The 27,523-nt window shown below is 39.6% G+C and overlaps 3 protein-coding genes across 7 annotated transcripts in view; 2 read left to right on the forward strand and 1 right to left on the reverse strand.

Moving 5' to 3' along the window:
• LOC145481582 (TP53-regulated inhibitor of apoptosis 1-like) overlaps nucleotides 1-27,523 on the reverse strand; it is a 137,451-nt gene that overhangs the window by 82,364 nt on the left and 27,564 nt on the right. The window lies entirely within an intron of this gene.
• Nucleotides 674-10,217, forward strand: LOC145481554 (GDP-fucose protein O-fucosyltransferase 3-like). 4 transcript variants are annotated; one of them, XM_081460048.1, is made up of 4 exons: nucleotides 674-772; nucleotides 910-997; nucleotides 1,751-1,830; nucleotides 6,099-10,217. In XM_081460048.1, exon 4 carries the CDS (start codon nucleotides 6,271-6,273, stop codon nucleotides 7,585-7,587), a length of 1,317 nt encoding a protein of 438 aa, XP_081316174.1. In that variant the 5' UTR covers nucleotides 674-772; nucleotides 910-997; nucleotides 1,751-1,830; nucleotides 6,099-6,270; the 3' UTR covers nucleotides 7,588-10,217. The 4 variants fall into 4 exon arrangements, with proteins under 4 accessions (XP_081316174.1, XP_081316175.1, XP_081316172.1 ...); XM_081460049.1 differs by lacking the exons at nucleotides 674-772; nucleotides 910-997 and adding an exon at nucleotides 1,145-1,547 and having other exon boundaries at nucleotides 1,586-1,830; nucleotides 6,099-7,478; nucleotides 7,680-10,217; XM_081460046.1 differs by lacking the exons at nucleotides 674-772; nucleotides 910-997 and adding an exon at nucleotides 1,145-1,547 and having other exon boundaries at nucleotides 1,586-1,830.
• On the forward strand, nucleotides 12,054-27,173 carry LOC145481570 (ammonium transporter Rh type B-like). 2 transcript variants are annotated; one of them, XR_014048659.1, is made up of 10 exons: nucleotides 12,054-12,540; nucleotides 12,755-12,938; nucleotides 15,582-15,877; nucleotides 16,576-16,739; nucleotides 16,968-17,105; nucleotides 17,939-18,072; nucleotides 19,238-19,419; nucleotides 20,068-20,141; nucleotides 20,679-22,182; nucleotides 27,141-27,173. XR_014048659.1 is itself a non-coding variant. In XM_081460075.1 (9 exons), the coding sequence occupies exons 1-9, from the start codon at nucleotides 12,375-12,377 to the stop codon at nucleotides 20,823-20,825; spliced, it is 1,485 nt and encodes a 494-aa protein (XP_081316201.1). In that variant the 5' UTR covers nucleotides 12,054-12,374; the 3' UTR covers nucleotides 20,826-22,844. The 2 variants fall into 2 exon arrangements, 1 of the variants encoding a protein (XP_081316201.1); XM_081460075.1 differs by lacking the exon at nucleotides 27,141-27,173 and having other exon boundaries at nucleotides 20,679-22,844.

Here is a 27,523-nt window from a genome sequence, read left to right on the forward strand (position 1 = left end):
ATGACCCATAAAAATCTAACTGCTGGAAACTGTTTTGAACCACCTTAAAACTCAACTATCGACCAATGAGAGCGCGCGTAGTATCTCATTTATTTTATTCCTGTGAATCAATGTCTGGGCAACACACGCAGCACAAAATATGCAGTGTCAATTACACATTTGATCTTCCAAATGAGATGTCAGAAAAAAGACGACTACTAAGCAAAGATTTGTAAATTATATTTGCTTTTCTGAACAAATCTCGCACACCTATATTCCTCCAACTGACAAAGAGGAAATGGCTCTTTTCTTGAGTCTTCATGGTATGTCTTGTAAAAAGTAAATATGAAAACTAAATATGAAAATTTTGAATATATGAAAATTCGCTTCAGTTTTTTTTCTATTTTTGAGTTGGGAGTTATTACAAAATGGTTAATGACTGACCCCACGGGAAACAGTGAGTTTTTCTTCCCCTCGACCTCAATGTTCGCCTCAGCTTCGCCTCGGGGAACATTGACGGTCTCGGGGAAACAAAACTCACTGTTTCCCTTAGGGCCCGTCATTTTAAAAGTGCTTATTGTTTTATATATTTAATCTATAACCCTACATGGCTATGGCTTGAAACAGCTGTAAAAATAACAAAGGATAGTGCTTGGATGAAGGTTAATTAAGCCGTTGACGGGTTGTGTGAACTAAACATGTGGTACAAAATATTGAACGACGTGGGAGAAAAATTTGGTTGAGCTAAACGCTGGACATTCAAATGCCAACAACTCACTGGAGTCCTTGACAGGTACTGTTGAAGTTATATTTGGGCAGACATCCTTTAAAGGATGGTTCAAACAACAGTCATTTCACATTTTATAAGAAGAAAGAGGCGATTCATCGATTCTATATTTCTTCCCTAAATTTCATTTATTAATAACCTAGGTGTTGTCGTCTGTACAAGTGAACTTTCGCAGGGATTATCAAGAGCACACCTGTAAGTAGCATCCGGTGATCTGAAACCTTTTGCCATGTAAGTAAATGCTGTTAATATCTATCTACCCGCTATTCTTAGGAACTGAGTGATCCTTAGGAGTTTGCTCTAACTGAGTTCCACCATTATCGCGTGAATTTAACGCTAAATATCTCGTTAAGAAGTGTTAATTTTGTGTAGCGTTAATTTCAATGTCCTCAATAAGGTTACACCTAGAGATATTTCCCAATACACTATTGATTTCATCCACAGATTTTTGAATTGTGTCCTCAGAAGATAGAAAATTCAAGACATCGTGAACAGATCTTTCAATTTGGGATATTCTTATCTTTTAATCGATATTTACAAATTTTAAGTTCTTTCCGTCTTCAGAGTTTTTTTTTACCTCACGTATTTAAAGACGTTTGGCCGAAAATGTTCTTGACCAAAGATTTTTTCTACATTTTCCTCCGGTCAGTTAATGAATTCTTTTATGGGGCTCACCGACTTCGTTGGGTAAATACCCTGTAACTCGGTAAGGTCTCCAGCTGTCGAAGTCAAATATTATCTCGGTATGTCCAGGGGCGGATCTAGGGCGAGGGTGCAAGGAGTGCTCAACCCCCCCCCCCCCCTCTCCCCCTACATGAGATGAACCCTTTTTCTTCGTATTGGTTTTTAAAATTTGTTTACCTCACCAGTCATTCACGCCATTCGTTAGTGGTGCAACCCCTCCTGAGAAAAATCCTGGATCCGCCCCTGATCTCTGTTGTACAACTAGTCATCCTTTTAATAACTGAAACTTTACCCTTCTAGAAGTCATTTGCAAACGTCGTACAGCTGAAATAAAAGCGGAGGCAGAGGACTAGAGAAAAATCAAAATTCTACACCACAGGGTATGTCATTTTTTGTTATTTCTTAATATAACATAGGGAAAAAGGTCTTTATCTCATCCGAGTTAATTTCGTTTATTTTTGATGATTTCGCCATCCTATTTTCAGTAATAATTTAAATCATTTTTCCAAGTTCTTTTTAACAGTTCACTTCATATTTCGATTTATTACTGAGAAGTTTTGTCAGGCCAGCGTTTATCGTATGCTATAGACCCCTATATGACGGTTAAAGAGAAAGAAATGAGAGATCAGTACAAACTGCACCCAACAATGCGTGTTCTGGTGTGTTTTTGATGATAACGTGAAACTCCTTGACACTTTCCTTCGAGAAGTCGGAAAAAAAAAATTGTAGCTCGTCGGGGTAATAGCATTCACTCTCAGGATCTTCCTCATCGTCGTCGTCTCTCATCGTTTTTAGAAGCTACAATTTTCAGGAAAAAAGCAACAGTTTTTTAAATTACTTTTTGCTTTGTTTTTGCAGGCGCGCTATCAGCCTGCGGGCATTACGGTGAGAATAATGCCCTAGAATTAGCCAATCAGTCGAGCGCGCGTTATATCGGTTTCAAACACAAGCCATATAATAATAAGTACTTAATGACTGGCCCCGCGGAAAACAGTGATATTTGTTTCCCCGAGACCCTCAATTGAGTTTGAGGGGAAACAAAACTCCCTGTTTCCCGCGGGGCCAGTCATTTACTTACATGGCAAAAGGTTTCGGATCACAGGACGTTACTTACAGGTGTGCTCTTGATAATCTCTGCGAAAGTTCACTTGTAAAGACACCACTGCTTATTAATAAATGAAATTTAAGGAAGAAATATAGAATCGCCGAATTGCAGCTTTCTGCGTATAAAATATAAAATGACTGTTGGTTGAACCATCCTTAAAAGGATGTCTGCTCAAATACAACTTCAACAATACCTGTCAAAGACTTCAGTGAGTGTTTGCATATGAATGTCCAGCGTTTAGCTCAACCAAAATTTTCTCCCACGTTATGCGATGTTTTGTGCCATGCACACGTTCAGTTTACACGACCCGTCAACGGCTTAACCTTCATCTTAGCGGGGTTCGAGACTAACTTTTCAGCTTGCCAACCCAGTGGCTAGCTAGTGACAGGTTTGATTCACTAGCCAAAACAAATTTTTCACTAGCCAGACGCACACACTTACAAACATAGGCATCGATGTTATAATTATAGGCGTCGCTCAACAACGAAAACCGAAGTTTTCGCTTCCGTGAGAAATTCCCACAGAACTTCGCAACTCGCCGCCGAAAAACATTCCTTACTTTCAAAATGCCGATTCACGATTTCTCATGAACACAATTCCTTCCATCTTAACTTTATTTACAAGTTGCAAAAATAGGCATCGATATTATATAGGCATCATTCAAATTTTCGAACAACTGCGAATTGTTTAATTTTTTGAAAGCGTAGGTGACCTCCGGATGCTGCGCGCACGAAACATGATCCCTAGCAATCTCGTTCCCAGAGTCTTCGTTCCCCTTGACCAGCGGTCGGAAAACGAGAGCTCTGGGAGCGACCATTTCAGGCATGCGCCATAGATGCAGACGGCGCAGTGAAACCCAATGGGCAGAATCACCGGAATTCGGTTATTTCAAACTGGTTGCTCCCAGAGCTCTCGTTTTCCGACCGCTGGTCAAGGGGAACGAAGACTCTGGGAACGAGATTGGATCCCTAGATTCTACATGATTTGACGCATGACTTATCAAGCAAGCAGTTCGTTTGTCGTTCGTCGCTTTTTACTAAGGGAAAAAACAAAGAAAAAAGTCAATCATTCTTTCGCATTTTTGTAATTTAAAGTTCTTGTTTGGGCCAATAAATTATATATGATATTTATCGCAGCCGATGCTTTAAATTCTGCACACTTTGACTGGATTTCGTTTCGTGAAAAATTTGAAATTAACTTTTAATTGGTTTCCTCTGGCCTCTGGGCCTCCAGTGCGCACGAATGTTCATTTTTACTAGCCAAAATGGTTTGCGAAGTGCAAAAACCATTAGACAAAATGGAATTTTTACTAGTCTGTGACTAGTTGGCTACCGTTAGTCTCGAGCCCTGTCTTAGCAATATCTTCTGTTTTTTTTTTACAGCTGTGTGAAGCCATAACCACACATGGTTATAGATCATCTAAAGCAATAAGCACTTAATGACTGGGCCTAAGGGGAACAGTGAGTTTTGTTTCCTCGAGACCCTCAATGTTAATGCGCGCTCTGATTGGCTTATTCTAGAGCATCAGCGCGTAATGAACATGAAACGCGTCCTAGGGAAATGAATCAACAATGAAGATGATATACGAATTTTGGCCCGGAAACTACTAGAAATGTTCTATTAACTTAAGTAACCTCATTGTACTGCTAATATTTCAACAACGAAAAGAACCATTTTGAAACTTAAGGAAGATACACACAGATCTAGCACAGAAATCTAAAAGGCGTGGTTATACTGTCCTATTGTAAACGATCTGGAGTAGGAGCTAGAGTGAATTCTGCCGAACTGGAAGTCATCAGCGCTAGATTTCGTGGTAGTGGAGGCCCCGTCCGCACAGTGCCGGACAAAATTGAAAACGCAGGTTTATTTCTCAAGTACGGTTAGGCCCATAGCTACAGTCCAAACTAATTGGCCTTCACGAAAACGGAGCTTTTCGAAAACGCCCTTCAAACCGGAGGGTTTGCATTTTAGTGTGGGCGGAAAACATTTTGAAAACGGAGCTTTTCGAAAACGGTGACATATTCCCTGCTCGAGTCTTCCTGAAACACAAATCCAAAATGACCGGTGATCGTTGCGTTTTTCAATTTCTCCGGCGTAGTGTGGACGGAAAACAATCGATGAGCTTTTAAAGTGAAATCGCCGTTTTCAAATTTCTCCGGTGTAGTGTGGACGGGACGTAAAAAGCTATTCAAAGCAAGGAAGCATTTCATTTTACAAACTATGAATTTTTGTGGACAGTTGCGTGTGATTGGTCTAAACAGGTCACGCGACACAATCAAAGATAGGAGTTGTCCGAGGAGATTCCACAAGCGATATACTCCAAGAGACACCCCCAGTCTTTCGGCGTTTTTTTGTCGCGAATACTTACATTGATACCTCAGTTCATATAATATGAATAGAGCTGAATGTTTTGAACAAACTGGCAAGATTTTATACAGCTAAAAGAATTGCATTGACTTTAATAAGCGCTGTGGGGAAACAGAGCGTGTTCGCGAGCAGAGAAATATCTGTGCAGTTTTCGCAGCAAATGGATGTTTTGTTTATCCGTGCTGCCACATTTTCTCGAGATCCGCTGTGCCTATGTGCCTTCGACGTATGTGCCCGTGACGTCATCTTCTGATCCGACTGATCTCGCTGAATTGTTTTCAATTTGCTTTAGAAACAGTCTTGCATCAACAAAAATGAATCTGTTGGCATGAAGAGGGATTATTGTTCATTTAAAGAACAAAACACAAAGCTTCACACAGATCTTACTGCAAACAGCGCAACCGGTCGCTTTGTTACCATTTGCAGGTACCCGGCGCAAATTTGTCAATGAAATGCATCATTAAATTCAAATCCTTTAAAAGCTCCGTGGAAAGTTTGCGTTCCGTATCGTTTACAGTTCCTATGTGTGTCTAACTGGAGATTTCTGAATTATTGTTTACCGGCTTTTGGAGAAAGGGAATATGCGTTGATGGCTGGCTTGGACTGATTTTATTTGGTTGTTTCGGCGAACTCTTCTTATTGGAAATTTTCAGGGCCTTTAAAATAAGGATGACATATTCAAGTCCTCGATCCCACGGGCTGAGTTTTGCAAACGATTTCAGTACAGATACTCCTCTTGATTTAAAAAGGTCACGGTATCTTGTGGCCTTGATTTGAGGTAAAACCGAAAAGACCAGCAAACGAACAAGATCATCGGTAGCGACCTGGCCTGTGGGGTTTCTTTTACGGCAAACGAAAATCTGTCACAGAAAGAAAAACAGCAGCATTCAAGTTTCATGGTGTGTTCACTTACGGACAGTTGTTTATTGTAGCCGGCTACACAATATTGTTTATCTGTCGTTCTGTCAGTGGGATAAAATACGTCAAAAATTATTTGTCTATTTTTATGCTACACTGATTTGTTGCCCTTCCAGCTAACTAATTTGCTATTTCTGGGGACTAAACCTTGTTTTTTACCGTGTGATTGTAATCTAGTGCTCAAACGTTTCCATTTTTGGGGAGTTGCCTATTAACGGATTTGGCAATTACTTTCTTTATTTTCACGCCATCATACAGTCCCGAGCAAATGGCAGAATGACGGAGAATGATCTCATGGCGAGGGAATGCTTGTTGATCGCTTGACTGCTTGCCACCGGCTCACTTTTACAGCACGGCGAGTTAGGAATCGGAAAGTGGGTGATCACATTAAAGCAAGGCACAGCGGCTGAGAAGAACCGTTAACGACAGCATGATGGTCTGGTTGCGACCCACGTCTAAACGGAGAGCACTTTTATTAGGATGTTTTATAATGATTGTGATAAGGACCGTGTTGTTTGTAGTCCACTTTTACAAGGATGAAGCAGCGCGAACTCGAAAACCTGTCCGTCTACGGGCAGGTGGGGAAAAGCCACCGGCTGAGAATTCGAATAGCTACGTCGAGTGGAATGAACAAGACTTCCCTAAACCTCAGAGGAAACGACTGATAATTTACTGGTCTGGAGTGAGAGGACACAAAGTGCCCGTTCAAAAGACGGCCGTCAATCATACGCATTTCTGGCCGTTTTTCTATGCGGGTAAACCCGGGGAATGTCCCGTCCCATGTGAACTCTCCAGCGATCAGTCACGTGCCGCGGAAGCCAGCGCGTTTGTTGTTCATGCCAGACCGCCGGACATTTCAAATCTTCCTCCGATTGAAAATTTAGCGCCATGGATTCTTCAAACGAACGAGAATCCAGTGTACACACCATCGCTGTATGATTCACGGATTATGTCACAGTTTAACCTGCTCGTAAGCTATCGTTTGGACTCGGATTTTCCAGCTCCTATTTACCCTATGCCTGAGTTAGATCCGCCCATACCATTCCACAAGCGACAGGGCGGTATCTTAGCCATCTTTTCCAAGTGTGAACCCGTCAGGACGGAGTACATGCGGCAACTCATGAAATACACTCAAGTGGACTCGTTCGGCGCATGCTTGAAGAACAAGGAGGGGTTGATAGGACTATATGGTAAAATTAACAATCGCTATGTCTTCAAAGACCACAAGCTCTTACTGTCACGGCACTACAAATTCTCTTTGGTTTTCATGAACCAGGATTGCGATTACTTCATAGACGACAGGCTCTACCATGCACTCACCACTGGTTCGGTTCCGATATTTATGGGTACCGACAAAGTGGACGAATTTTTGCCAGGAAATCTCAAGAACTCCATCATAAAAGTTAGCGATTTTAAAAACCCAAAAGAATTAGCTGCTTATATAGATTATCTTAGTAGTAACGAGACTGCATATAACAGGTATTTAGAGTGGAAATGGAAGGGTTTAGGAGACATTTCAAACACAGCCATCGGACGTTGGTGGAAGCCACGATACCCGCTTTTCTGCCAGGTATGCATGGCGCTGGCGAAAGGAAAGCTTCATCGCGGGCTCAAGCTAGACTATTGCCCTCCGCGCAGGTACGAGGAATGGGGCCTACAAGATCCTAACACTGTTTTCACGGATTATTATAGCATAATTATTTATGGTGGTTTTGTATTGTTTGTTGTAGCAATACTAGTGTCATAAATTACTTAAAAACAGACGACGGGTTTAGCAATTTTTCTTTAATTAGGTTATATATACTTAATTAACTAGGTTTCTGGTTTCATTCTTCATAGTTTGGCAACATTTGTTCATGTTTGGTCATGAAACGTTATCTAAAGGGGAACAGTCTGTAGTCTGGGCCTAGAAGGGAACTGGTACCTACCTTGACTATTGAGTCTGCGGTTTGCGGCAAAGGTGTTGCTTAGCAACATCATGGATCTTCAGGCCTCTTCGTCAGCTGACCTCTGGAACTTACTGCTGAACGAGTAACCTGAAGACTCGCCCACACGGGTACGAGATACGTTGCTTGTAGCAACACTGATAGCAAAAGCTGACTTGCCATCCCACAGAGGGCTTGCGCTTTTATATTGATTGGAATTAAGGTGGCTTACTACAGTTTTGATGGATTATGACAGCCCAACTTCTAACTCTTTTGAAAAATGTTCCAAGATGTTTTTCCTTTCTCTATTTACTGTTTACTTAAGTCTTTTACCATTCTATGTGAAACTTGAACAATTAAACGTCAACACATGGCCAAAATGAACGACCGAGTATCCAAGGAGAGACTGGGCACTAGTAGATTAAATCACGTTTTTCTCAAAGTCTACCCGTATGACCCCACCTAAAAATTTCAAAAATAAGTAATTGGCTCTGATTTAACATTCATGCAAAGTAAAATAAAAATCTGTAAGACAGATTTTGAGCTAGTTTTAATATATCACATTTTCTTAGTTTGCGAAAAATCTGTCTTACAGATTTTTATTTTACTTTGCATGCATGTTGAATCAGAGCCAATTTCTTATTCCTGAAATTTTGAGGTGGGATCATACGGGTAGATTTTGAGAAAAACGTGATTTAACCTACTAGTGCCCAGTCTCTCCTTAGGTACTCGGTCGTTCATTTTGGCCATTTGTTGACGTTTAATTGTTCAAGTTTCACATAGAATGGTAAAAGACTTAAGTAAACAGTAAATAGAGAAAGGAAAAACATCTTGGAACATTTTTCAAAAGAGTTAGAAGTTGGGCTGTTATAATCCATCAAAACTGTAGTAAGCCACCTTAAAACACGAATGGGAAAGTTTGTGCGGATTTGCCACAAAGGGCACATGTTCCTGCAACATAGCTAGACTTGATTACCAGACTGGGCTCCAGAGAACTAGATGTCATGGTAAAAGGTTTCAGTTTTTGTTGTAAATATACAATTCAGACCTCAGGTTGCAAAGTAGTGTTGAACTCTTAGTTGGGGAAAGGTTTAATTAGTTCGGCTAGTTTAAATTACTTTTTTCTTTTTAAGGAGATTTATTTTTGTAATAAACATCTTTCACGAGAATTCACTGTTCTTAGTCTGCTCAATACCGCGCGTGGGGAGAGGGGGGGGGGGGGGTTATACGGTAGCAATATTTATGGTGGCTTCATGCTACAGAGAGAGGAATCTCGTCAAATCCGCTCCAATTTTTAACTTCTACATTGCTAGTGTGAGCCAATTTTTATTAAAATTGTTCATAAGCCGTGCTCGAAACTATTATAAAAATGTAAGTTGTTGTCGGGTGTGGCCTTGAGTGTAGTGTCGCAATCCTGTATAAGGCTGGTTTTCACTAGCGACGGAGTCGTAAGAGCGCTTATGACCTTGTGAAAATCGAAAATCGGAGTCGTAAGCGGAGTCATGCATAAGCTCGACGGAATCAAAGTCGGAAAAATCAGAACGTTTCCATTTCTTCTGATTCCGTTTACGTCTCCGTCGCTCATGATCCAGTGATAACTAGATTGTTGGAGTCGGAAGCAGAAGCGACAGAACACTGTGATTTGTTTATTCTTCCGCTTCTGCTTCCGATTCCGACAATGTAGTTTTCACTAGATCATAAGTAACGGAGCCATAAGCGGAATCGTTATTCTGCCACGACTACGTCGGTTTGATTTTCATCAGATCGTATCACTCTGTGCCTCTGATTACGACTCTGACTACGACTCCGACTACGACTCCGTCGCTAGTGAAAACCAGCCTTAATCATTTACCTGATAGTCTGCGACTTAAATAAAATTGCATTACCCCAGAGAAAGCTTTCATATTATTACAGGATGCCGAGAGAATCAGCATATATTTGTGACAAATTGAAATACACAGTACACAGGGAACCCAGAGTCCGTAAAGCCAGGTCAACTTAAGCTTTGTATGAGAATGCGCCAGTCAGATCGTAAAAAAGTGTCCATTGTACCCATTAACCTGTGTCCATAATACGCAGGCTAATGAAATTGAGAGAAAACATGAGGTTTTGGTCGAGACAAACAAGGCTGTCCGTAATAAGTGAGTGTATATATTAAGTGTCCATAGAGCGGGGCTGTTACTATAATAGACCAATTTCGATATGCTAAAATTCAGCTTAAAACAATAAACCTCAGCACGAGGCTCTGGGGAATAACTACAGAGTTTGTGGGGTTTATTCCCGAGAGCTTCGTGCTGAGGTCTATTGTGTTAGGCTGAATTTTAATATATAGAAATTGGTCTATTACCTAACGATACACAAAAATTGGTAAAACCTTAAGTGAACATATTTAAAAAGTTATAAATGGCAGTTTTGCTGTTTGGAGACTGTGTTAGACGGTAGCATTTAGGCAACCCATATCTCTTCCAAAAATAGACATTTCTCTCTTATTTAATAACAAGTACTGGGATTCTTAGGAAACTTTCAGAACTTCGTGAATTTTTGCTCATGTGTGAGAATGGCCGAGAAAAAGAGGAGCCATTGATTATGATGCTTTCCCGTTTGGTAATTACTGTTAATTTTGAACCGGGCATTTAGTCAGTTCAGATCATAAAGGATATTTATGCTTGCCAGGATGCTGGCTTTTCTATGATCCCCATGACGTAGGCTGCAATTTTTGCAATCTATCCTTCTAGATTGTTCGATGAAGGATAGACATTATTTCGTCTTTCCTTCACTTTGTAGCTATATTCGTGGAATTTAATCTTACCATCTGAGAATTCCTGAGACGATTAGCCTCCTGCAGACTCAGGACGAGTTCAATCGTAACACGCGTGTTGCGTGCACGCGTGGACCCGCTCCACTCAATCTGAAGCCCGAGTCAAGCACGGGACACTAGTCAAATTCTGTCAAGCGTACACCATGCCTTTTTTGGTCATTTTTGTATTGCGGTTTTCAGCTTTGTTTTTCACTTGTTATCTTGCTTAATCGAATACCTAGTTCGCAAGGTCGCGCTTTCTAGAAGAGTTGTTGCGAGCAATTAAAATCTATTTCTCACTGTCAGTTTTCAGAGTTTATTCCACTCAAATGAAGCAGATTTAGTTGCATTTTCGCGGTTTATTTTCAATAGTGAATGACACATTGACTCTCAAACCGGCTAAAACAGGCTTTCAAGGAGAGTGGTGCTTATACTAGTCACATGTAACACCATCACCTTAAAGCTCTCTTATAAGGAGATTAAATTGATCATCAGCTGATGATAAACGGAGAACAAAAACCTTTAAGTGCTGCCTAAAAGAGTATAACAGCACGAATTATAAAAGAGATAGACATAAAAAACGTACAAAGTTTTCGTCTCTAATCAGACTCAATGACCATATTCCTTGACGTTTCCGAGAAAAACAAAGGCAACTAAAAGGCCGATTAAAATAACACAAAAGAAGGAAAGAGAAAATAAGAGAACAAAAGGCAAAAGAAAATAAGAAAAGCTTGAAGGGGTATAAATTTGCCTTGTGCGCATGTCCAACTAAGCTATTGGCCTCAAAATGACAGGGGGAGTTAGTTTCCATCTTCAAATGAAGTTTTGTGCCGTTCAGTTTGGCGGGAATCTCTTGGGAAAAGAGCCAGAAATGTGCTTGTAACTGAAACAAATATCTACAAGAAATCTATATTGTAGTAAAAGTGATGGAAGCAATTATGTTCAAGTTCGAGTTCAAGAAAAATTCACGGAGAAGGTCAGCCCGTAATTTTGAGATCGGCCAAGTGCACAGCATGGGGAAAACAATTTTGAGTAAAATTCTCCCCCCTCAACCCCCCCCCTCCCGCGAAGATTATCATTTGGCCCATTTCGGATGAAAGTCACATGGATTAATCAAATTTCCGGAAATCTGTTTCGAAGTTGTAGATTGCCCTATGAGTTAGCTTTCGAAACGGAACAGAACGACGTGTTCCGGCAGATTGTCCGATTTCTCTTTCCTATAATTTTCTCCTGTGAAAAAGTCAGTGGAACATTCCATCGATTACAGTAAGAAAGAAACCATTGTATGCTTATAAAGTGACAGACGAATGGCATGATTATTTTTTTTCTCCTTCTTCTTGGTTCGCTTCGAAGTGGGCTGTTGACAACGAAGAGAAAAACATCATTGTCAACTCGATCTCATGATACTCACTCACAATCACAATATTTAATTCCCTAACTGACTGCAAAGCAGTTGGCACACTCAAACGGGGCAGTTGGTGGGGGAGCGGGGGAGGGGCGGGTTGCGGACAGCATATGCTGTAGAGATTTGATATCTTAATTGTATTGAGTATTCTACCAAAAAAATACCCTATTAGATACCCCATTCCCCACCGTACTGTATGCGTAACGGCGCTCTCGTGACTCGAGGTGACTCGGCTCGAGGCTGGCTCGTGCTTGCTGAAGTACCTTTGTCATGTATTACCGCTGGTCCTTCGTCAGGAAGAGAAATAATCGAGCGAGTGTGAAATTAGATTATTCCCCATGGAGCGATATCTTGTACAACAAGTAGAGCTGTTCAGAAGTTTTTGTTAGCCCGAAGAGAAGGCGGGAATGGCAGATCAAAGCGTAGGCACAGGAAAATTTGCCGGCCTGTTACTTCTTCTTCAAGGATTGCTGATAATTTTGTTCGTAGTTTTTGTGGGCTACAGCGACGATCTCCTTACAGGACTGCCAGAACAGGCCGAACATGAGATAAAGATCGAGAGCAACTATTCTGGTAAGCGATACCGATTGCCGAGTTTGTTGAAGGTCCAATATTTTCAGTTTCCGTCACGATTATGTCTCATAGTCTTACTAACAAAGGAAAGATTTGTCACTTGCATACAAAACAATCAAGCGTTATTAACTTAATCTTTATTTAGCGTAAATAAGGTATTCACCATTTATTTTTCTTTATCTTTCAATGAAAGACTGTTTGTGTTTTATTTCAGTGTTCGAAGGACTCCATTTCATGCTTTTTATCGGGTTTGGCCTTCTTCTGACATTTCTGAAGAAATATGGATTTAGTTCCTTGGGATATAATTTTCTTATTTCCGCTCTGGTTATCGAATGGTCCACGATTATGCAAGGATTTTTTGAAATGAAACACAACAAAATTCCTCTCGGATTACAAAGGTAAGCCTATATAATTTTCTCGAGATAAGGTGATCTTGTGTACCTTTCAACTATTAAAAATTGTTTGTCTCAAATGCTCTCGGTAGGGGACCCTTGATTATTTGACCTTGAGGGAGGGGGAAGGACCATCATATCACATACAAAAGTTATACTTTGACATGATACAAACATCGTACATGTGAATTTTTTTGTACTTCATCTCAAACCCACTCAGTGGGGGTTCTAGATCATTGACCTTGGAGAGTGGCAAGGAATGCTGTTGCATACAAGCTGTACTCTGATAATACTTGTTCATCAAACAAGCATTGTACTTTGGTACAGAAGGTCTTGGGATCGACTCCAGCTGGGTGCTAATTTTTTGTACTTTGTCTCAAACCCATTCCGTTTGGGTTTTGGGTTCTAGATTATTGACCTTGGGGAACAAGAAGGGCTGCTCCTGCGTATAAGCTGTGTTCTGATAAAACTGTTTCCAAACACTGACATCAAACAAACATTGTACCTGGGGTAAAGAAGGTTTCAGGATTGGCTCCATTTGGAAGCTAAATTTTTGTACTTTGTGTTTTTTTTTGGGCTCAGAGTTCTAGATTATTGACCTGGGAGAACGAGAAGGGCTGTTCCTGCTCCTGCTCATGTTTTCAGACGTTGACATCAAACACGAAATGGCAAAATGATGAAATGGCACGTGGTCAGCCTAAATAGTGGTCCAGTTAGCCTAAATAGCACTTGGGTTACTTTAATATCACTGACTCGACAGTGGATGGCTCTCAATAACAGTGAGGGTTAACCCAACTGCAGACAGTGATTCTGACGGGATGACTCTTACTTGTACGCCATTTCATCATTTTGCCTTGACTTTTGTGTTTTAAACACGCCTGTACCTGCCCATATACATGTATAACAAAATAGTACTACAGTTAGCCTAAATGGTGATCCAGTTTGCCTAAATAGCACTAGGCTACCTTAACATCACTGACTCGACAGTGGTCAGTTTTCAATAATAGTAAGTGATAACCCCTACAGATATTGACTCTGACAGGACGACTGTTGCCTGTGGTGCCATTCATCATTTCACCATCATTTTTGTGTTTTAAACACTCCTGTACCTGGGTACAGAAGGTCATGAGGTGGAGGCAGTGTGGCCAAGTGGAGGCAGCATGGCCGAGTGGTTTAGAGCACCGGATTTGAAATCCGTAGGTACCGGGTTTAAATCCCGTTCTGACTGCTAGCTGATGTTGTTCTTGGTAGCCCTGCATTCAACTTCTGGGCTGCGCTTGAAAATAGCCAACTGGTCTGCCTCCTGCCAGTTGGGATTCTTAACCTAGTTATATTTATTTGAATGTTTATTTATCAGTTTGTTTACATTGGACCTGAAAAACCCCAATGGGGAATGGGGAATTAAGCATACATACATACATACTCTAGCTGGATGCTTATTTTTACGTGCTTTGTCTCAAGTTCACTCAGTGCAGCCTGGGACTCTAGATTACTGACTTTGGGAAATGTTTGCAAACACTGACATCACACCTGGTTACAGAAGCCTAACATCATGGGGTATCGGAACCTGTCAGATCATTCTAAGAACAGATGAAAAAACTTAAGACGGTTAAATTTTTTTAACAACATAATGCCGAATTGGTCATGCTGTATACATAAAGCTAAAGGTGGCCATAGCTTTTGCCTGGTGGTTTGTCAGAGGTCTCATTGTCCTTATCAAGACTGTTTTACTTGTATATACTTTATTTTATGGTGGCAAATAAATGATGATGATGAAATTGTTCTAAAAAAAAATCAGAGCACTCCATTTGTAAATAGTTAGATGAAAATTCTTCAAAATAGTTAATAGTTTGAACACTCCATGAATGTGATTTGAGTGTAGTTTCTGAGCACTACTCACATGATAAATCAGAATAATGATTGATAGAACATAATATACTTTATCAATTGTGTTGATTTTGCTGCAAACATGGCCAAGTGCTGCTCACACAATTATTCAGGGTAATAAATTGTCAACAAAATAGATTGAATCTATGTTTTTAACATGATCAGTCAAAACGCCATTTACATATTAATTTTCACTGAGTAAGAATGTAATCTTGACTCTCCATAAGCGGAGTGATCTGACCATACTATAGACCCTATTCATAAATGGCTGCCAATTTAAAATTCTTTTGTATACATTTAAATAAGCCCAATCAACCTCGTTTGAGAGTAAAAATTCTTTTGAATTATCAACTCAAAAGCGAGGTTAGTTGGGCTAATTTTATTACAGAAGAATTTTTAATTGGCAGCCATTTATGAATAGGATCTATGGAATGATCTTACTTTTTTGTGGAGTGATCTGACTTTTCAGTGGAATGATCAGACCATGGCATGATCTGACTATAAAGCAGTCATGAGGTTGACTCCAGTTGGGAACTGATGTTTTTGTACTTTGTTTCCAACTCTCTTGGTTGGAGGAGGGTTCTGGATTATTTGAACCTGAGGGAGCTGGAAATTGAAAAAATGTCAGGATGCAGAATTTTATTTGGTATTTACTACTTTAGGGTGGATCCTTAATTAATTACATTAAGAAATGTTTAATAAAAAAAACATCAGTGATCATTGTGTTGTGTTACGTTATCTTTTTGTAATTGTTTTTTTTAGTATGATCAAGGGAGACTTAGCTGCAGTCGCTGTGACAATCACCTTTGGAGCTTTGCTTGGTAAAACAAGCCATCATCAACTACTTGTTATATCGTTTATTGAAGTGGTTCTTTACTCAGTTAACAGAGCAATCGGCACCAAATTTTTCCATGTGATGGATGCTGGTAGCTCTATATATGTTCATACATTTGGTGCCTTCTTTGGTTTGGGGGTGTCACGGGTTTTGTACACTCGCAAAATTGTGGCTCATGATAAAGAGACTTCAAGATATACCTCTGACCTTTTTGCAACACTAGGTGAGTTAATTACTGTGTATCCTCAAATTAGTGCCCTGCCTCGAATAAGTGGCCCCTTTTAATAAGTGCCCCTCCTATCAGCCAAAATTTAAAACAACCATCCCCCCAGCCCTCAAATAAGTGCCCCCTCCCCTCCCCCCATTTTGTGGACAGGTAATTAGACAACAAAGGATGTATAGTTTCACTTTTGTCTGGCCTTTCTTATACAGTCTTTAGTAATTTACATCTTTACAATACGGGAAACATCAGTTCTTTTTTTCTAAGTTGCATCCCACAATTTCTTGTTTCAGTTTGAGAACATGTTAAGTTAAAAAAAATTACAAATACTAACGGTGCTGCGAGTTAAACTTTAGGATCAGCTTTTTATGTAGATAAACAGCTTATGTTGTTGTTTACGTGCAGATGATGTATTTAAAAATGATTATGTCTCGCCACGATTTGAGAAAAATTAACAAAGCGCCCCCCCTGCCCCTCAGTTAAGCACCTCCCTTGAGTAAGCAATTAAATGAAATAAAACAATTTAATCAACTGGTCCCATTCTGTATTTTAATTTCACATATTAATTCTAATTCTGTATTAAAGTTACAGAATGTGTGTTCTGTATGGGAGTTTACCATATATTCATGTGGCTTGAATAGTGCATTTCATTAGATCCATTCCTTTTGAATTATTAATGAAATTTTGCAATTTCTGCCAAGGAACAATTGTCTTATGGGTGTGCTGGCCAAGTTTTAATGCTGTGCTTGTTGAGGGAGTGTCAAGAAACAGAGCCATTGTGAACACATACTACGCGATCATAACAAGTTGCGTAACGGCCTGTGCATTTTCATCCCTCATGACAAAGGGCTCAAAACTCAGCATGGTGGGTACTAACAGGCTTGCCCTTGTTTCTCACATTACATTTGTTGTAGAAACACAGGTCAGAATATAGATTAGTAGAATCCAAGAATCAAGAGATAAACCTTTTTTTTTGAAGTGTGACTGTCATACATTTATGCTGTAAAATTTGAGACTCTGTCAAGGCTCTCTGTAACATTAATATATTTAAAGTGTTAACTAAAGTAATTTACCCTTTACTCTATCTTCACAGGTTCATCTCCAAAATGCAAGCCTAGCAGGGGGTGTGGCAGTGGGTACAATTGCACCCATGATAATTCAGCCATGGGGTGCAGCCCTGATTGGGTTTGTAAGTGGAGCTATGAGTACCACCAGCTTCAAGTATGTCCAGGTACAATACAGAAGTTGTAATCTCTGATAGTTTGTAGTAGAAAAGAAGGCACCATATTTGCAGTCTTTGTGTTTCAATAATGATTTTTTGTAAGGTATTTGTATTCACCTTATGAATAAGCATGATAATCTACTATTCTTCAGGAGCGATCCAGGATTTTTCAAGGGGGGTGGCTTGTACCTTGGGGTTGCAGAATCAATGTGGCATACCCCCAAAATGTTGCAATTTGAACCAAACTAAAACCTGTTACACCAGAAATACTAGCAACGCGGCAAAGTAAACGTTACTACAATGAGCTACCTGTCCAGAGTGTTTGCCTTTATTTCTGCCATAATATTCACAATCTTATTTTAGTTTTTTTTTATTTTTTGGTTCACCCCTTCCCCCCTCTAAGTCTGCCCCTGTTATTACCTATGTGAGGTGTGGTTGCCAGTTGCCTAATTGCTGCACCGTAGATCAAGTGGTCAGTTTCCAGCCCTTGTCTGGGACATTGCGCTGTGGTCTTAGGCAAGGCACTTTACTCTCACAATGCCTCTCTCCAACCAGATGTATAAACTGGCACTGGCAAGTTTTATGCTGGGACTTGCATCACATCCATGTAGAGCAGAAATTCTCCTAGCCTTTTGGGCCAGTGGCCTTGAATGTAGATTTAAGTTTTCATTTTCAGGTAAAACACTGCTTAAAGCAGTCCCATGCTTTTAAGCAGTCCTGTGCTTTAATTATTAAGCAGAAAGGGTAACTAAAAAGAGTTTGACTGTATATAATGCATTATTTATTGCTGGATAAATTAAACTCCTTGTATCCATCTCATCAGTAAGTAAACCTCTTTACAGCCTTGGTTGATAAGGAAGCTTCGAGTTCATGACACATGTGGTGTAAATAGCCTGCATGGAATCCCTGGGATCCTTGGAGCAATTGCAGGAAGTATCTCTGCAAGTCTTGCCAGCTATGAAAAGTACAAGACAAGGTAATCATCACTTTGAGAAGATTGTAAGAACATGCCATGATGTAGAGGTTTAGTGTGTTAAACTCGAGATACAATGGGTTTCAAGTTCACTTACGTCTTACGTAGGGCCTTGGTTGTCTGAGATCCAATCATTTAAACAGGTGGCTTGGCCTAATGGGTAGAGCAAGAGATTGTAATTCTGGGTTCAAATCCTCCTCCCTGCACTAGAGTGATCTGTGTTTGGTGGTCATGGATTCAACTCCTCCGTGCATCGTAAATAGCCTACTGGTCAGGCTTTAACCAGTTGGGATTTTAACAAATAATTTCTTATTTCTACAGTCAAACCTCTTTTGTAAGCAACCACCTCTCCTCAGTGACCAGTTTTCCAAAATACTGAAAGGTTCCCAGACAAATCACTATATGTGGAACCTCTTGTAAGCAACCACCTCTTGTAAGCAACCACAACCACTTTTAAAACTAAAAGTTTGAAATTTTCTTTTGTTTTTAACCTCCTGTAAGTGACCACTTGACAGATAATAGAGAGGAAATTGGATAATAAGGTGTTTTAATATTATTGTATTCCTGGGTAGTACAAGAAACGGAAATTTCTCAATGGGAAGAATCAGATTTTTTATTTGAAATTGACTTTTCATAAGAATAAAACATTGCATTGGCATTGGTGCATGGGATAAGTCTCAGCATGATTGATTCAATATGGTCTAAAGTCTTTAAAGCAACCACCTTCCATAAGCGACTAACTAGACTTGACATTTTGGGTGGTTGCTTATGGGAGGTTCAACTGGGTTTAAAATATTTTTTTTCTCAATATAGTGACCCAATTTGCACAGTAGTGCAAAAATATCATGACACTTGAATAAAGTGATTTGATTTATTGCTATTCTGCAGGGAATTAAAAAAATATTAACCAAGATATTTTTTCTGTCATTTCATAGCCCTTTTCACTGCTTTTTTAGGAAACAGTTTGGCATTGTCCAAACTATAAATGCTTGCCAACTTTTTTTGATCTCAAATTTTATGCCTATCCTGGTTTACCTTAATCTTGTTTTGAATTTTTGGATGTAAATGTGTGCAAATAAGTATTGGGTATTGGTTATGGTAACTTGTCAAACTTACCTCTTGTAACACAATCATAAGCTTACTGTTTTTGTATTTTTCTTTCTTTCAGTCTGTACCAGATATTTCCAGCAAGGGCACCTGTTGTCAATAGTACCCAGTACTTTGAGTTGGTCGAATTTGACCCAGATGCTGTGGATGGCCTGGGATGGAGTGCAGGGCAACAAGCAGGTTTCCAGTTTGCTGCTTTAGCAGTTACATTAGTAGTGGCAATATTAGGTGGAGTCTTAACTGGTAAGCTAGTTCTAGGGTGATCAATACCTAAATTAATGCTACATTCTCAATACTTCATCAAGCAGCAGTTGATGAGAATTAAGACAGTCATCAACTAGGGGAAATTGTCTCGAGGGACCTTCAAATTCACAGAACTACAATTTAAAGACATTCGCGTGGAAATGTTTTACAGTAAAGACACTTGAACTGTCATGATACTTGACCTTTTTTTGTACCTTTTTTTATGACTTAAGAATTTTTTTTTGTGTGAAAATACATTCTTTATTGACACACATAAACCTATATACAGTACAATGCAATAAAAATGTGCAAAAAAATATCAAGTGTTCACAGTTTGAGTATCGTCACTGTAATGCACACAGAATTTTTGCAAACTTTTGTTCCAGTCAGATAACGGGTTTCTTGTGTCTGAAATGCAAGAAAAAACTGGTGTCACCAACTTCATTTAAAATGAAACATCTATGGTAAAATACTCTGACTTTGAAAAACTGATGCAAGAAACTCTGGAAGGTCTCCAGTGTTTTTAGTTAAGGCGCTGAATAATATGATTCATATGAACATTGGTTCTCATTGAATGAATAATTTTGAATGTGGTCACCATTACAATGAACCTTGTTCTTAGAGAGCTCATGTGATTCATTTCCTTAGGTATTATAGTAAAGCGGCCATTTTTTGATCCTTTGAGAGAAGAAGCACTCTATGATGATGGAGAGTTTTGGGAAGTAAGTGACTGTCTGACAACTGTAATAATATGAATATTTTCTAATGTTGAAACATAGCCATTTACACACATTGCAGAGCTGGCTGAAGCATTAAGTATTATAGGCCTGCAATATGTGCAAAGGAGCTGTATAACTCTCTGTAGTCTCTGCACTCTTAAGATACTGGACAATAAATACCGGTAATTACAAATAAGTGTAATAATCATTTGATAATAGTTGTTATTTCACACAAGGCAGGTCATAATTTTTAATGTGATAAGAGGGACAGCTAGAGAAATAATTTATATCAGAACAAAAGCTCCACTCTTGTTTTGCAAATGGTATGAAAGCTTGTTGTCACTCATGGCTTTAGCAAGTCATGTTTCACAAGAAAAAAATGTCAAAAAGTAACATTAATTCAAAGCTTAAAAAAATACCTTTCACTGCACTCTCTGCTTTCTAGCTTACTTGACACAAGGTGGAACTTTTTCTTTTCTAACTTTAACTGAAGACATGAAGAAATGCAAATGTTACAGTTCAATTTATGTCTATCTGCAGGTTCCTGGAGATTTTCGTGGTATTCCTGAAGTAGTTCTCCTCTCCAAACCAAGTGACATGGTTCAGAAAGGACAGAATGCATTGGTTCAAACAGAGGCCGGAAATGAATCCGAAGAACAGGCAGAATTGGTGCTGTCTGACAAATAAATTATCAACTCTTCTTACAATAGATTACTTTTTGTAAAAGTGCTTTTTGTATTTAATACAAATTTATAAATGCATTCAGAAAATCTCACACAATTTTGAAAATGAAAATTTTTGTATGCAATTACTGTTCTTCTTTTCTAAATCGTATTCAAGGAAAGCCAATACAAAACTTATTTCTTATCCTGTCAGAAGGTGAATCATTGTAGTCAGGCATAACAATTAAAAAAGATAATAAAAAATTGTCATTACTAACTAGCTCGAGCTCAAGCTCGGACGAAAATGGATGTTTTGGTGCAACAGCTGTAATCTTCTACAGCTAAAATACAGCATCCAGATGTCAATGAGGTGCCATTTAAAGTACAAGAGAATATCTGTAGGGATTAGCTAGGACCTGTGTGTGTTTTTGTTAAAAGAATTCTGTTCGTAAATGGAGTGCGATGCTTCTTAACACAATATTTGTGACCATTGGGAAAAGTGGCCAAATATCTTCACATCATCAGGATTGTGTTCATCACTGTTTGATTATTTGCTCATCGTGTATTTACAGCCCACACTTGTCTGCTCCAAGAGCTAAAGGGTTGTGGATGGATGACACCACCATGTTGTGTTTTCCACCTCAAACACTCTGCTGTTTCATTGCCTTCTTGTAAAGGAGCATAAAACACTTGCTGATGTGGACTATAGCTCTTATTTACTTTGGAAATCTATAAGCGTTAATGTGGTTTGAATGACACCCCCTCAGTGGGTTGGATAGGTGAGGGGCTCTGGAAAGAGGGCTCTTTCATTGTGCTTTACCCCCAAGTCATCAAATGAAATATTAATAAGACAGGACGATTTCCAGTAGAAAGGAGGAAGGATAGTTCTCACTTGTAGCCCATATGGCTGCAGTTTATACACACTTTGAGAAGTTGAGATTCTCTATTTAATGCTGACAGGCATGTCAACGTACATAATATTTATAGCAGGATTTAATCGTTTAGTATTTTGTAACTGAAAATCAAATGGTTGAAGTAAACTTGATTAAATGCTCAGCCTAATAGTGGTAACTCACATTTTTCATGAAACATCTACATAAGGGGAAGGAGTGAAGGGTCCCAGGGGGACTTCCATATAAAAGGGTCGGGGGTGATCATTGGAAATTTCAAAAAGAACCCGTAAGAGGTTCTAAGAACCTGTTTTGTGGGCGTGGCTTGAAATGCTTTTCACCCCCCAAGAAGTACCAATTCTAAAACAACACATTTTTTCGTGTCATATTTTTCAGCCCAGTACCATAAAAGGTACCGTAAAAGCTCCCACTGTGGACATTTTGAGGCTGGACATCCTAAGAGGTACCAAAACCATTTTTTATGCCTCAAAGGTGCGCTAAGCACCTTCGTCTTTTTTATATGGAAGTTACCCCCGGGTTGGGTGCGGTGGGGTTCCTGCAAAGGGATATTCCCATCACTGCATGCAAGACTAAAGGGTAAAAAGTGTCTGTCTGAAAAACTGTAACCACTGGAACATTTCTTATGTTGAAACCTTTTCATAGCCATTTACACGCATTGCAGACCTTGCTCAAGCAATAAATATTATAGGTCTGCAATGTGTGCAAAACTTGATGAGCTATGTGATAAGATACAGCTTTTGGGAAAGTTGAACAAAAATCTTCAGGAGGGATCCAAAGCCACTTAAACCAATTGTATTCCCAAGGCTTCTCCCTATAAGAAGTTTGGAACAGGAAAAGTTACAAAATGTGCCCTAGGGTTCGCCCTTTTTGTGCTTGTAGCTTCCAGTCATTCTGATAAGTTAACAATCAGAAACTTTGTGAGATTTTCCCCTGAAAATGTTGTCGATGTCGAGTAGTTTCGTAAAAGAGTAATACTTTTTCATTCCAGATTGTTTTTATTCATTACAGATTCTAATACTAGTCTAAATCAGTGTTAACAGTAGAAAACGGAAATATTGAGAAAGAAGCGCGTTTTTAAGTTGACTTTTTAATAAAACTTTGGGTTTCTCACGTCACACAGAAAGTCTCATACGTCAAAGGTTTTCAGCATTTTTCAGCACTTCATCTTTTGATGGATAAAACCTAGCATTCTTTCAGTTGATGGCATCAAATAAATGACAAATGTCCAATCACTGACGAGCAAGTCATGGTCATATTTGTAACAAATGTTTATCAAAGCAGCAGTATAACCCTTAAAAACACCCTTTATTTTAGCTTTTAGGGCTTGCAACCTTTCTTGTGAACTCATTTTTGAACTATAAGCACCAAAATCTAACTGTAAGGGTGTTTTCATCAAGTCATACGGTTGTCATGGTCACTTAATGTAACGAAAATTTTCATATCTTTTTTGACAAATGTTTGGGCATTAGTTTAATGCTATTATTGTAGCGTTGCTTGCAAAAGAGAAGTAATGATCCGTCGAAGTAAAAGTGCCGATAACAGCTGGAAACTGTCGTCAGCCACTCTTGTCATGCCACGCCCGTTCATTATTCAGAGTTGACAGATTTGTAGCTTGAACTGAACGGAGTGCTTGTGAACAAAGACTTGCCTACTTGGGTATATACTTCATGCTAGCATGCATATAGAGCACTTTATGTTTATACCATATATGGTATATCCTAATATGGCAGAATGATCAACTCACCTACACTTCCATACATTTGTATTCATTGACCTTTACCTTACCTTTATGCATTCGCCTTCACATTTATTCACTCTCCTTAACTTTTGTTCACATGTATTCACTCATCCTCACTTGTACGCACTTTCCTTCACTTGTATGCACTCACCTTCACTTGTATGCACTCACCTTCACTTGTACGCACTTTCTTTCACCTGTATGCACTCACCTACACCTGTACGCACTTTTCTTCACTTGTATGCATTCTCCTTCACTTGTATGCAGTCACCTACACCTGTACGCACTTTCCTTCACTCGTATGAACTCTCCTTCACTTGTATGCACTCACCTACACCTGTACGCACTTTCCTTCACTTGCATGCACTCACCTTCACTTGTATGCACTCTCCCTCACTTGTACGCACTTTTCTTCACTTGCATGCACTCACCTTCACTTGTATACACTCTCCCTCACTTGTACGCACTTTCCTTCCCTTCTACGCACTCACCTTCACTTGTACGCACTCACCTTCACTTGTACGCACTCACATTCACTTGTACGCACTCACATTCACTTGTATGCACTCACCTTCACTTGTACGCATTCATCTTCATTTACATGCACTCACCTTTACTTACACACAATCACCCTCACTTCTACGCACTTTCCTTCACTTGTATGCACTCACCTTCACTTGTATGCACTCAACTTCACTTGTACGCACTTTCCTTCACTTGTATGCACTCACCTTCACTTCTACGCACTTTCCTTCACTCGTATGCACTCACCTTCACTTTTACGCACTTATCTTCATTTGTACGGCACTCGATCACCTTCACTTGTATTCAGTCACCTTCATTTGTATGCACTCACCTTCAATTGTACGCAGTCACTTTCACTTGTATGCACTCACCTTCTCTTGTCTTCACTCACCTTTGCTTGTACGCACTTTTCTTCACTTGTACGCATTCATCTTCACTTGTATGCACTCGGCTTCACTTGTAAGCACTCACCTTCACGTGTATGTACTCAACTTCACTTGTAAGCTCTCATTTTCACTTTTATTAACTCACCTTCACTTGTATGCATTCACTTTCACTTGCATTCACTCACATTCACTTGTAGTCACTCGCCTTCACTTGTATACACTCACCTTCAATTGTACGCACATTCCTTCACTTGTACACTCTCACTTTCACTTGTATGCACTCTCCTTCACGTGTACGCACTCACCTTCACTTGTATGCACTCACCTTCACTTGTACGCACTCACCTTCACTTGTATTCACTCACCTTCACTTGTACGCACTCACCTTCACTTGTATTCACTCACCTTCACTTGTATACACTCACCTTCACTTATAAATAATTCCCTTTGAGTGAGCCACATTTTTACTTTTGCTGCCCAGTTTGGGGTGGTATGAATAATCCATTAATTGAGAAACTTCACAAAATCGTGCTGCTAGGGTTATAACAAAATCTAGTTATAAAGTCAGTTTTTCTTCTCATTTGGACTCACTTAGCTGGGAAAATTTGGCAAAGCGGGGGAGTAGCCCGAGGGGAAGGGGAGTGCTCGGTGCCTGGGGCCCCCTTTTCTTGTGGATTTTTTTCTCTTTTTAGTAAAAAGCCGTCTGGAAAAGCGTGTGTATTTCTTAAGAGATTTAGCATGAAATCTTGAAGTTGCGATAATGGGGAAAAACCTCCCTCCCTAGTAGCAGATTGGAAGCTATTCGAAGCTGTGGTGCCATATACAGCTATTTTAATTAATGCTCTCGGATTTTAAAGCTTCAAGCTTACGCGACCAGACCGAAAGGTAATACGTGTAGCTGTAAATCCTTTTAATTTGGCCATACTTTTGAAGTTGTTTATGCCTTAGGATGAGAGAAAACATTATAAATAAGCATTTGCCTCTTTCATCTTATCACTTTACGGGTGAGTCATATCTGATAGAGGTATTGGACTGGAATTAATTCCTAGTGGAAGCTAATACAGTGTATATAAAAAACAAACATTATGCCGATAACCGATAGCATAATGTTGTTTTATCGCGAGGCATTTCCTATTTCTTATCCGTTTGCGGGTTGTGCTCTAGTCTGGTAACAATGGAAGTCTCTTGTTCAATGAAAAATGGGTGCGTGTCAAAGTAAAGTACAAAAGATTGGTTATCTCGCACACGCGGCCCCTTTCTACTACTGCCATCATCGCAAGAAGAAGGGGGCGGGGGTACACCCTTAAATGGGCTATATAGGTATGTGCGACCCCGTTTTGGTCATGAACGGGATATCGATTTTGGCTATTTTGTTCTTAAAAAGGGTATGGTTTTGGCACTCTAGTCTTAAATTGGCTATGTTTATTAGAAGAAGCTACTTTTCAATCATTATCAATAAGACCGTCAACAACAGTCCTTCATAAGTGAGTGCATACACGTGAAGGTGAGTGCATACAAGTGAAGGTGCGTGCACATAAGTGAAGGTGAGTGTATACAATTTAAAGTGAGTGAATACAAGTGAAGGCGAGTGCATACAAGTGAAGGCGAGTGCATATACAAGTGAAGGTGGGTGCATACAAGTGAAGGCGAGTGCATACAAGTGAAGGTGAGTGCATACAAGTGAAGGTGCGTGCATACAAGTGGAGGTGCGAGCATACAAGTGAAGGTGAGTGCATACAATTTAAAGTGAGTGAATACAAGTGAAGTTGAGTGCATACAAGTGAAGGCGATTGAATACAAATGAAGGCGAGTGAATACAAGTGAAGGTGAGTGAATACAAGTGAAGGTGAGTGCGTACAAGTGAAGGTGAGTGCATACAAGTGAAGGCGAGTGAATAGAAGTGAACGCGAGTGAATAGAAGTGAAGGTGAGTGAATAAAAGTGAAGGTGGGAGCGTACAAGTGAAGGTGAGTGAATACAAGTGAAGGTGAGTGCATACAAGTGAAGGCGAGTGAATAGAAATGAACGCGAGTGAATAGAAGTGGAGGTGAGTGAATACAAGTGAAGGTGAGTGCATAAAAGTGAAGGTGACTGCATTAATGTGAATGTCAGTGAACACAAATGTATGGAAGTGTGAGTTGATCTTTTTGCCATACTAGGATATACCATATATAAACATTAAGTGCTCTATATGCATGTTAGCATGAAGTTCTTGCCAATACTTGTATATCTATACTGTCCCTTTGTTGCTGACTTGCCCCCAGTCCTCTTCATACAGGAGAAATACAGCGCAGGGAGAGATGGGTGCCGAGAAAGGGAGCGCAAGGTGAGATGGGTAGGGAGAAAATGAAGGAGGGAGACATCATCCCCTGCTCGTCCACGTCGCGCACTGCCGTGTGTTATATGAAGACGACTGGGGACGAGTCAGCCTTTGTTGTACGTAAGTTACTGGGATTCATCTATAACAGCCAAATATTGGTATTTTCTTTCCTCTTTAGCCTACTTACAATAATAAAATTCACGGAAAATGCTGGGATGTGGATTCTCTTTTTTTGGGGACATATTCTCCTTCCTCCCTCTCCACTCTCCCAACTCCCCTACCCTCCGGGACGGTTTCTCCCAGTGATCCTTTGCGAGTGTAGTTTTTGCAGGTGGGCAAGAAATAGAAGAAAATAGAGGTTGCTGTACATATTTTTGAAGGTTTGTTCTTTATCTTACTGCTTGAAAAAGTGATATTAATTGATTTGAAATATAAACTAACTTGCTTCCCTTTGTTTGCAGGTCGAAACGGAATGAAGAGGCGCTTTGTTGACCTTTGAAGACAATTAACTCGGACAAAGGTAAGCTAATGCTAATTAAAGCTTAAACTTTTAAGTTTAAACTTTATCGTAAGCTTCGATAAAGCTTACGATGAGATTGCCGATGAGATTGCCTTCCAGTTTGATTGAAAAACTGTTAGTCTAGGTAAAAGATGAGTATAATATACCCTTGGTAAAATTAGCCCGACTTAATTCATCACTTGCGTATCTAGGAAATTCAAACGGGCAATATTTCTTGTTGGGAATTTAAGTGCTACTGAGACGAAATTTTCCTATCACGGATATTTTCTTGATAAGTTATGAAATTTAGACCTTACTTACAAACACTGTTTAATTTTGTCGGAG

The sequence above is a fragment of the Orbicella franksi genome, chromosome 3 (genome assembly GCF_964199315.1).
Source record: "Orbicella franksi chromosome 3, jaOrbFran1.1, whole genome shotgun sequence".
Taxonomy (NCBI): Eukaryota; Metazoa; Cnidaria; class Anthozoa; order Scleractinia; family Merulinidae; genus Orbicella; species Orbicella franksi.

Excerpts from the sequence above, each read along its gene's own strand:
- LOC145481554 (XM_081460048.1), top strand. The coding sequence starts at position 6,271 with ATGATGGTCTGGTTGCGACCCACGTCTAAACGGAGAGCACTTTTATTA.
- LOC145481570 (XM_081460075.1), top strand. The coding sequence starts at position 12,375 with ATGGCAGATCAAAGCGTAGGCACAGGAAAATTTGCCGGCCTGTTACTT. Across the intron at positions 15,878-16,575 it reads TGACCTTTTTGCAACACTAG|GAACAATTGTCTTATGGGTG; the intron begins GTGAGTTAATTA and ends ATTTCTGCCAAG. Across the intron at positions 17,106-17,938 it reads CCAGCTTCAAGTATGTCCAG|CCTTGGTTGATAAGGAAGCT; the intron begins GTACAATACAGA and ends ACCTCTTTACAG.